This window comes from Branchiostoma belcheri, unplaced genomic scaffold (genome assembly GCF_001625305.1).
Source record: "Branchiostoma belcheri isolate BF01 breed outbred unplaced genomic scaffold, Haploidv18h27 scaffold1, whole genome shotgun sequence".
Classification (NCBI taxonomy): Eukaryota; Metazoa; Chordata; class Leptocardii; order Amphioxiformes; family Branchiostomatidae; genus Branchiostoma; species Branchiostoma belcheri.
Genome location: NW_017802379.1, coordinates 9,188,643 through 9,197,591, shown reverse-complemented (window position 1 = coordinate 9,197,591; position 8,949 = coordinate 9,188,643). Strand labels below are relative to the sequence as shown.

Genomic DNA, 8,949 nt, shown 5'->3' with positions numbered 1-8,949 from the left:
GGCCGCACTACGCGCAGTTTGCCCTGTGGACACGGCTCTCTTTGCAACTGGAACAAGTAGGAGAAACAGATGGTTTTTGTAAAAATGTCTTTTATGTTACAAAACATTTACAATAGTCATACCATAAGACTGAAGTACAGCATTTTGACATCTTTGTTTGTTGCTCATAATCATTTAACTGTCTTTAGGCATAACACACCAACCAGTTTTGTACAGTAAGTACAACCTGCATAACACAGGACTGTAGGTTTTAACTCTGTAGGGATGTCCAACATACTTGAGGTGCGGCTCCTACAGCTTGGGATCCCATCTTAAAAGACATTCTTACTCTAAGCCAAAGCCATTTTCACCTAAATTGAGTGAGCATCACTGGGCCTGCTAGGGATTTGAACCCAGAACCTCTAAACTCTAAGTCAACATGCCCTGTCATCTAATAGCACTTTCATGACAATCAGTCATATTGTACATCATTTTCTGCCTAAATACAATGTAAATGATCCCTTACCCTTGTCAGTGCTAACAGTGCTGGGAGCCTCCGTGCCCACAGTAATGTGTACAGTGCTGTACTCCCTACAGGCTGTGTTCCCAGAGTTCCCCAGAGTCACCTCCGGCAGCTGGATGTTCAGGGTGTCGAAGACTCTGCTGCTGAGGGACGGCGCCGTGTGGTACCGCAGCTTGTCCTTCCGCCTCTCCCGAAACCGCCGGGAGTTTCCTGGGTCGGCGAAGAGTTCTACATGTGGTGTGAATGTCAGGGCAGGGCTTCCAAACAAATTTGTTTTTCTTTTCGCGAACTAAGTCTTACATGAACAAGTTGGTAAACCAATTAATGCAACTCCTTTCCATTATGCCTTGAGGAAGGTGGCCAAAATGTTGTCAACTTGGTTGTGTACATAAGAATCCAGTGTTCATATTTCAAATAAAACATTTTGGCTAATGGAAAATCAGGCTGTAAAAGAGGTAATTGTACTTGAAGTAAATGTTTAAAATTATGCAGGTTTCGCACATTTAACAAAACCTGTAATTGGTTGTGCATAGCACTTAGGGAAAATGTCTCGTTTAGGGTTCTATTTCCATATCTAAACTTTCCAAATGTTGTATTGGAAAAGATACTGTCTGCAACGGGTAACATTCTAATAAGCAATAATGACACATCCAACAAAAACGGTGAAAAATCTGTGTTTTGTGTCGGAGTGTAATGTGTTCTACCAAATGCTTACAACTAACTTTTACCTTCGTTCTTCAGCAAAGCGCTGGGTCTGGATGGAAACAGCCACTTGTCGGTGGAACTCTTGTCCTTCAGCTCCAGGAGACGCAGCAGTCGCACCTCGTCACTCTCCTGCTCTCTCCTTCTGTCTCTCCCCTGGTCCAGGGAGAAGCCCACGGCTCCCTCCATCTCTCCATCTTCCATGTCGTAACCCTGCCAGTTCTCAACATCAATGTCCGCTGACCTGAATGTCATGTAGAACAAAGGTTTATGTTAAAAGGGCATTATGTAACATTTTTGCACCAAACATTAAAATATACTAAGGCTACACCAATTTAATTTGTTGTTTCTCGGATTTTTTCAGAAAAAAATATGAAGCGACAGGGCGAAAAAAAAAAAACAGGCCAATGCACCTCATGATATCTGGAAATGTTACAATCAATATGAGCCATGAAGTGGACATACCCGGTTGGTTTATAATTAAAACAATAGATTTTGAACTTTTAATGAAACCAAAAATTGCATTGTTACATTGAAAAACTTTATCAACTAGGAAGAAAAGGACTTTCTTCAACTGTTGGAGCCAAAATATTTCTTTCATTGAGCATTTTGCAGTTGATTTAGAACCAAAAAAAAAATGTTTTAAATCGCGAAAAAATGGATTTTTGCAAATCACGAAAAAATGGACAGGGTGAATCCAGGAAACAACAAATTAAATTGGTGTGGCCTAATAAAAAAAAATTGTGCATTAATAATTTACTTCCACTTTTCAACATATTTGTGCCATTATTTTGCATTTCTGACATTTGTGGTTGATGCTATAAAAACAGCTCATTTTGAAGCACCACCACAAATACCAGAATGTAAACAAATATGGCTGACAGCTGGTGTTCCCAGTCTTTAAACACACTCGTAAGGCGTAAAGCATCATATTTTGGCACCTCAACTTCCTGAATAGCAATTATTTGTAATGGATTAGGATTCATTCAACTATGCAAAAAAAATTACCAGAAAATTCACTTCTTGTATACTGTTACATAATGCAGCTTTAAGAAGTCATACTTTAGATGAATAGCAGATACATGTACACTAATGACTTACATGGTTTCTTCATCCACGTCACGTTCATCGTTACTGGACTCCGACTGCTCTTCCTCATCTGCCTCGTCATGGGTGGTGTCGTCAAGGTCACCTTCACTTGCCTCCTAACGGTTGCAAAACGAGTTTACAACAACTTCAATCTTAGTCTTGTTTTAAAACGTGGGCTCATGACACATAGTGTAGTAGTACAATGTAGGTCTCACACAGCCAAAGACACAAACTACTGGAGGAAATTTCAAGTCTTTTGCACTCACTCATTTTTCAGAAAACAGCGTGTCCAGCTTTAAACCCACAGCTCCATTGCAGTGTAATGTCTTGGTAATACTGTTAGTTCTCTGGCAAAAGCACTCAGTGGGATCACCAGTTTGAAGCCCCCCCTAGTGATTACCACAAGAACTGCAGCATTGTTACACTTGTGAACAACAGACTGCATGATTATACTGAACCTGTGTTTCTTCTGTGCTGTCCTCTCTTTCCTGAGCATCTGCGGCCTCTTGTCTGTTCCCTACTTCCAGACTCTCGATGTCCATGTCCGAGCCTTGCGGCCCCTTTCTCTTGAACGGGCGCTTCACCAGCGGACCTTCTTCGATGTCGTCGTCAAAGGCGGCCTCGGTGGTACAGAGGTCCATGGGGACGGAGTCTACGCGCTTGGCGCGGGGTTTGAGGATGGGGTGAACGGGAGACGGGTTGTCTCCTCGCTGACTCTCGATGAAGGTCATTCTGTTGTCTGCTTCTGTGGTTGGGAACAAATCACATCAGTACAACAGCATGAAAGTTCATCTGAGTTGGTAAATTACATTATGAAAAACTTAGAACTGTTCTCCAACTCAAAATTTGACTCACCAGAAATTTTCGACTGAATCACTCATTCTTCCTCAGCTATCTGACCCAAATGCTGTGGACACATGATTTTTGCTCAACCGGGACAGGGGGCGATATCGACTTCAGACAACTTTTGACCCTTTGTCCCGGTTGAGCAAAAATCATGTGTCCACAGCATTTGGGCCAGATAGCTGAGGAAGACTGAGTGATTCAGTCGAAAATTTCTAGTGAGTCAAATTTTGAGTTGGAGAACAGTTTAAGTTTTTCATAATCACATCAGTACAACATGACGTACTTTCAAAGGCAACATCACAGATCTCAGTTAACTTCCCTTCCCATACGTTTTACACACGGTTTTAACTCAAGGCTCTCCCCAAGCAATGAAGCAAGGGTGCTCCCCCTCTCCCCGTAATCCAAGCACCTCTCCCAAAATGTTCAAAATTAGGATTTTCTCTTAGTATTTTCATAAGATTAAGAATTCGCTGATTTTTCATCACCAAATTAGGGAGCACCCTTAGAATTTCTGGGGAGACTCCTGTAACTCATTTTTTTCTTGTGCCAAAGTTTTGTACATTGCGTTTTACGTCGCCATTCAAAGCAGTGCAGATGCACTAATCAGCTGCAATCATGTGTGGCTATATATAACGCATAACCACATACAATTTCTTGATCATCTACATGCAGTCTAAACTAGAAATGGATGTGAATGAAATGAGAATTGCACAGTTTTTGCACATGCTTTAATAAACAGTGGCGTCGTGTGGTGTAGTGGTACATCACTGGACTATGAAACGGGGAGACCCGGGTTCGATTCCGGGTCATACCCGAACAAGTCCTAACATGCGCCCCGACGTTGTACCCTTGGGAAAGGTACTTTACACGACTTTCCTCACTTCACTCAGGTGTAAATGAGTACCTAGCTTTGGTTAGGGACGTCCCTCGGATAGGACGTTAAATGGAGGTCCCGTGTTTAGGGAGAGCCACACCCCACGCACGTTAAAGAACCCACCGCACTTATCGAAAAGAGTAGGGGACCTTCCCGGTGTGAGTGGTTCAAACCTTACAGTCTGGTCTCGGGGTTGACATCTTTGAAAAGGTGATAGTCACCTGTTATGTCAATCCTTTCACAAATGTGGTAAATCTTCATAAATAAATTTAAAGAATGAATACAAAGTGTAGGTACCTGTGGTGGCCACTTCTGCTGACCCCTTGCCGACTTTCCCTGATGACCCTCTCTGGTTCCGGGACAGTTCTATTGCTAGTCTCTGTAGTCAAACAGCAAATAAGTTTATGAAATTTCAAACACACACAAAACCAGTTCTAGGCTGCTAATCATTTGCTAATCATTTGTGAAGACTAAAATTTCTATTGAGCCAGCAAGAAACAAGAGAGCAAAATTCAGAAAGATATCCTGCTGTATGTAGCACTTCTATCTATAAATAACAGACAACATTTTACCTCTTTTAAATCATTGACAGTTGCAACATATCCGGCCTGAGCAGACTCCAGTTGTCGAATGTGCCTGGAACATCAAGGTGTGGATACATTATCTACAGGGTTTGAAATCCTTGCTTTCTGCATATTTGCACTACTTCAGAGGTAGCTGAAGATTAAAGGTTATTGTAAATTCACCTATGCTGGGATTTAATATCATGCTAGTAGGAGTGCAAAGGAGGTCAAGTTTGTAAACAATGCTGTAGCACAAAAACACAGATTTGCAGTGTTGATTTCCCAGTGTAAAAGCCATGAAAATAAATCCTCCACAAACATTTCAAGGTGTACATACAGTAATTCCTGCTCTACGACAAACCTGTAAAGATACAGTCCTTTTTAGCATAGGGGCCGCCTATGCTATGATTTTGACCCCCTATGCTATAAATTTGACCCCTATCCTGTCTTTCAACCAGCATAGGGGTGTTTTTTGGGGGAGAACCTTCATAAATCTTGCAAAAAATGAAAATATAACTTTAGAATGTAGCTATAGCAAAGGGAAAACCTTAACTTCACCAAATCTGTTCCTCATCAAACAAGAAATAGTGTCTCAGGGGGATATGACTATGTGAGTTTCAAAATATTTTGGCTCAATGTGCGATTTGTGCCACGAAAGTTGCTCTTCTTTACTTGACCCCTATGCAATGAAAAAATCCTGGTGAGAACCCTGAGACGTATGCAAAGACTACATTTGTGATGGTGAACTCACCATTGCTGGTCCCTGCACTTCTGGTAGAATGTGGGGGGTCTGACTTGGAAGCGAAGTACCAGAGTGTCTGATGGGATGTCGTGATAACCCTCGCTCGCCAACAGGTCCAGACGGAAAAATCTAAAACAACAAAAAATCAGAGATTTCAAACCTACGAGAAGTGTCTGGGTTACTGTGCATGTATTGAAACTGAGAAGTTGATTGTATGATGATGATATAATTTAGTCAAGTAGTACACAAAGCACTTCCTGAACTCCTCCACATACTACCCGCTTACTCCCACCTCAAGACTTAACCTCCCTGTCAATCAAGTAACCAAATATCCACCCCACACTAATCTGCAATGGACAAGCATACACACAAACCCAGATAAACCACCCAAAACAATACCTCCACATGCATACACACACACCATCAAGCCATACAAAAACAAAATCACAAAGACTTTAATGTCATGTTTTTTTCTGAGCAAAAAAAAAACAAAGAAAAACAAAGAAACTGACCTGTTGTAGCCCCAGCATTCACCCACTTCAAAATCTGAGGCAAACTCCCTGACAATGTTCTTACTGGAGTCTGGGGAGGACTGGTTCAGCATCTCTACTCTGTACTCGTATCTGCCATGAAGTTGAATGGGTTAGACACAGTACTAAGAGTTTCAAGCATACTTACGCTATACATCAAAATTGTTATACCAGTACAAAGGAAATGAAACGAGAGATGTCACATTTCCACTAGGAATTTTGGGTGTTCGTGAATTAATTACAACAAATGAGAACATTGTTTGACGTACTTTGATTGGACTATAGTTCCAGACAATACTTCCAGATCAACAACGTACATTGTGGGCAAAAGTGGCAGAGAAAATTTGACTCCACTCTTTTGCAGAAAAAAATGTCACACTTGAACTAACTTTGATGTCTCGGGCAGTCCTGCTGACAGCTCCAGAAATACTGACAGGTAGTTCGCTCTCACCACACCATTGCCATCCTACAGGGGGAGGACAACAACATTCAACAGTGTGTGGAGGGTGAAAGTCTGTGTCTGTATCAGTATAACCACCCTTCGGCGTAACACACCAGCTTCGCAGGCACGCAGCGTGGCGGCAGCTGGCTATATCACACCAAACTACTTGTTACACTCAATCTTTGCACATTTAATTGCAGGAGTTGTTAAAAGCTTTCTAGTGATGATGCCCCAACTGTGCTTGGTGGCAATGAGTTCCAGTCTACGATAGTTCTGGGGAAATACGAGTTTTTGAACACCTCAATTCTTGGTTGACGAGTTCCAGTCTACGATAGTCCTGGGGAAATACAAGTCTTTGAACACCTCAATTCTTGGTTGATAACTCTGATATTTGAAGGCATGACTGTTTCTTTTGTCAATCAACTGTATACCTAAACTTCAAACTGTAAAGCCTTTTTAAGAACACTTATTCACACTGACAGTATCCTATGGCTGTCATCTTCTGAAGGCTATTTTCTATTGATAAATATGGCATTTGAAGACATTTGAGAATGTACTAGAGGGATGAAGTGACTTACAGGATAGACTTTGAGTCTCCAGCTGAGTCCGTTGACATGTAAGGGTGGACTGTAGACTGGGTCAGCTCTCTGTTGTAACACACTGGCAAGGAAAGTACAGTTAACAACATAATTAATCATACCTCTCATAAGTTTTCATTGATTTTGCTTTGCTTTTCTTTAAACTATTGGACAACATTACTCTGTAGGTTAATATACTGGTAGGAGTAGATAGTAGTAGAAAGTTGCTGAACAATACGCAGGTTTTGTAACATACTGGATGTTATACTGGCCGAACTGGCTTTTCGTACTGCTGATATTGTATTTCCTATGTATATGTAGTGTTTGTATTGAAGTCTGAATTGGTAATATTCTTCAAGATTTTAAATTGTAAAAAGTCTACAATTCAGCCATTTAGGCTGCCACAGACTTTTAACCTGTATGTTTATGTTTATGTGAATAATAAACAAGTCATCATCATCATCATCATCATAGAGACTGCTTACCTAAAGGTCTGAATGACAAAAGTACTGGCATCATACGGGGGCACCAGTTCACTGTAAACAAAAAAAAATCAATCTCAGATTTCCATGAACTTCACAATGACGAACACATGCTATCATTTACTAAAATTGATACAAAATTTGAACAAATGCCTAAGTGTAAGTGCATGAGTGCCTCACCTGGTGAAGTCAGCAGGTACAGGTGCTGTGACGAAGGACGCCATAGGCTTTCTGTGCACCTGGGTAAACATCTGTAGCAGCTCCGTACTCTTGGCTATCAGCTCACTCTTACTACAGGACCTCAGCTGTAAACAAACAAACAAACAAACAGTTAAACAAACAAACTGTTCAACCCTCCAGACTGCGACCGTTTTGGTCGCATATGCGACCAAAAATTATGAAATGTGACTAAACTGTTTACTCTGGTCGCGCACTGCGCGACCGGCAGAGAATCTGCTGTGCGCCTGAATTATTGGCTATGGCGCTGTTAGAGGCAAAAATTTCTTATTTTTTCCCGTAAGAATGTCATATCAATGCCAGGCAAAATCATGTTCATTTGTCAGAAAACCCATCACAAGTCCGTAGATACCATTATCTCGGCAAATAAAGCGGCAAACAGCTTTTTTTCGAAGGAAAAACAGGCCCCGACACACATCCGGGCCGCCATCTTGATTTCATCTGGCGTGACCTCGCGACCCGACTCTCGCGAGACTTGATATCCTTATACCATTAGAGGGGTCAGGTGACGAGATCTCGCCTTCAAAACTTGTGCAGCGGAGCGGGACCTACATGTAGCGGGACGGAGTGTACACGATGTTTCCAGAATTCTGAACTACCATCTGGCCTAAATTTGGGAGGAAACTAAGCAGATAAATATCTTTATCAGCCACAAATATTTGATTGTTGGCAAAGTTTGTGTTTGAAAAGAGATCCTCCCTCATGGCCCAGGAGCGTCCAGGATCTGGGAAGTTTGGCAATGCGTGACTGATATGATTTTCTACTAGAACTCCTCTAAGGAAAACTTGCAATGGGCAGATCTCTGTTGTGCAGACTTTTCATTTGTTCAAAGGTCAACTGAAACTAGGTTGTAGATTGTTTTGATACAGTTGAAGAAATAATTGATATTAATAGCAAAGTATTTAGACATTTGTGAAGCTTGTTATATTATTAAATAATTATACTAGTACGCAATTCCAAATGAAGCCTATTTTTATTCATTCTTCCCCTTTTATGTTTTCTACTCTGTCCTTTTTCCATGAGCTTTTTTTGCTGTATTTTATTTTTTATTAATTATTTTTCAGTCAATGAAACTACTTCAGACATGTAGTGTTACCTGAAAAGTTGAGAAATAAAGAACATTGAATCATTACATTGTCTTCATTGTTGCGGAAAATCTGTACCTTTAACGTTAACAAAATGGTTTGAGTAGCAATGTTAATATTATTAACTGTTAGATCATGAATGACTCAGTGTATTATTGCCTAAAACATTTAAGTGTTTTTTAAATAAAGGATTTCATTGTTGCAATGATAAATGCATAGATATATGTCATTTATATTTCGGGCAAGTGAAAAGTTGGTTCGGGCAAGTGAAAATGAC

General features: G+C 40.8%; 1 protein-coding gene across 2 annotated transcripts in view; it reads right to left on the bottom strand.

Moving 5' to 3' along the window:
- LOC109466324 (E3 ubiquitin-protein ligase TRIM37-like) overlaps positions 1-8,949 on the bottom strand; it is a 23,921-nt gene that overhangs the window by 6,464 nt on the left and 8,508 nt on the right. For both annotated transcript variants that reach the window (XM_019764044.1, XM_019764051.1), the window contains exons 9-20: positions 7,531-7,655; positions 7,354-7,404; positions 6,869-6,950; positions 6,238-6,314; positions 5,831-5,941; positions 5,328-5,447; positions 4,586-4,649; positions 4,311-4,392; positions 2,752-3,038; positions 2,306-2,409; positions 1,231-1,448; positions 506-730 (exon numbers count right to left, since the gene is read on the bottom strand). In XM_019764044.1, the coding sequence (XP_019619603.1) occupies positions 506-730; positions 1,231-1,448; positions 2,306-2,409; positions 2,752-3,038; positions 4,311-4,392; positions 4,586-4,649; positions 5,328-5,447; positions 5,831-5,941; positions 6,238-6,314; positions 6,869-6,950; positions 7,354-7,404; positions 7,531-7,655 (1,546 nt within the window). The remainder of the gene's footprint in view (positions 1-505; positions 731-1,230; positions 1,449-2,305; positions 2,410-2,751; positions 3,039-4,310; positions 4,393-4,585; positions 4,650-5,327; positions 5,448-5,830; positions 5,942-6,237; positions 6,315-6,868; positions 6,951-7,353; positions 7,405-7,530; positions 7,656-8,949) is intronic.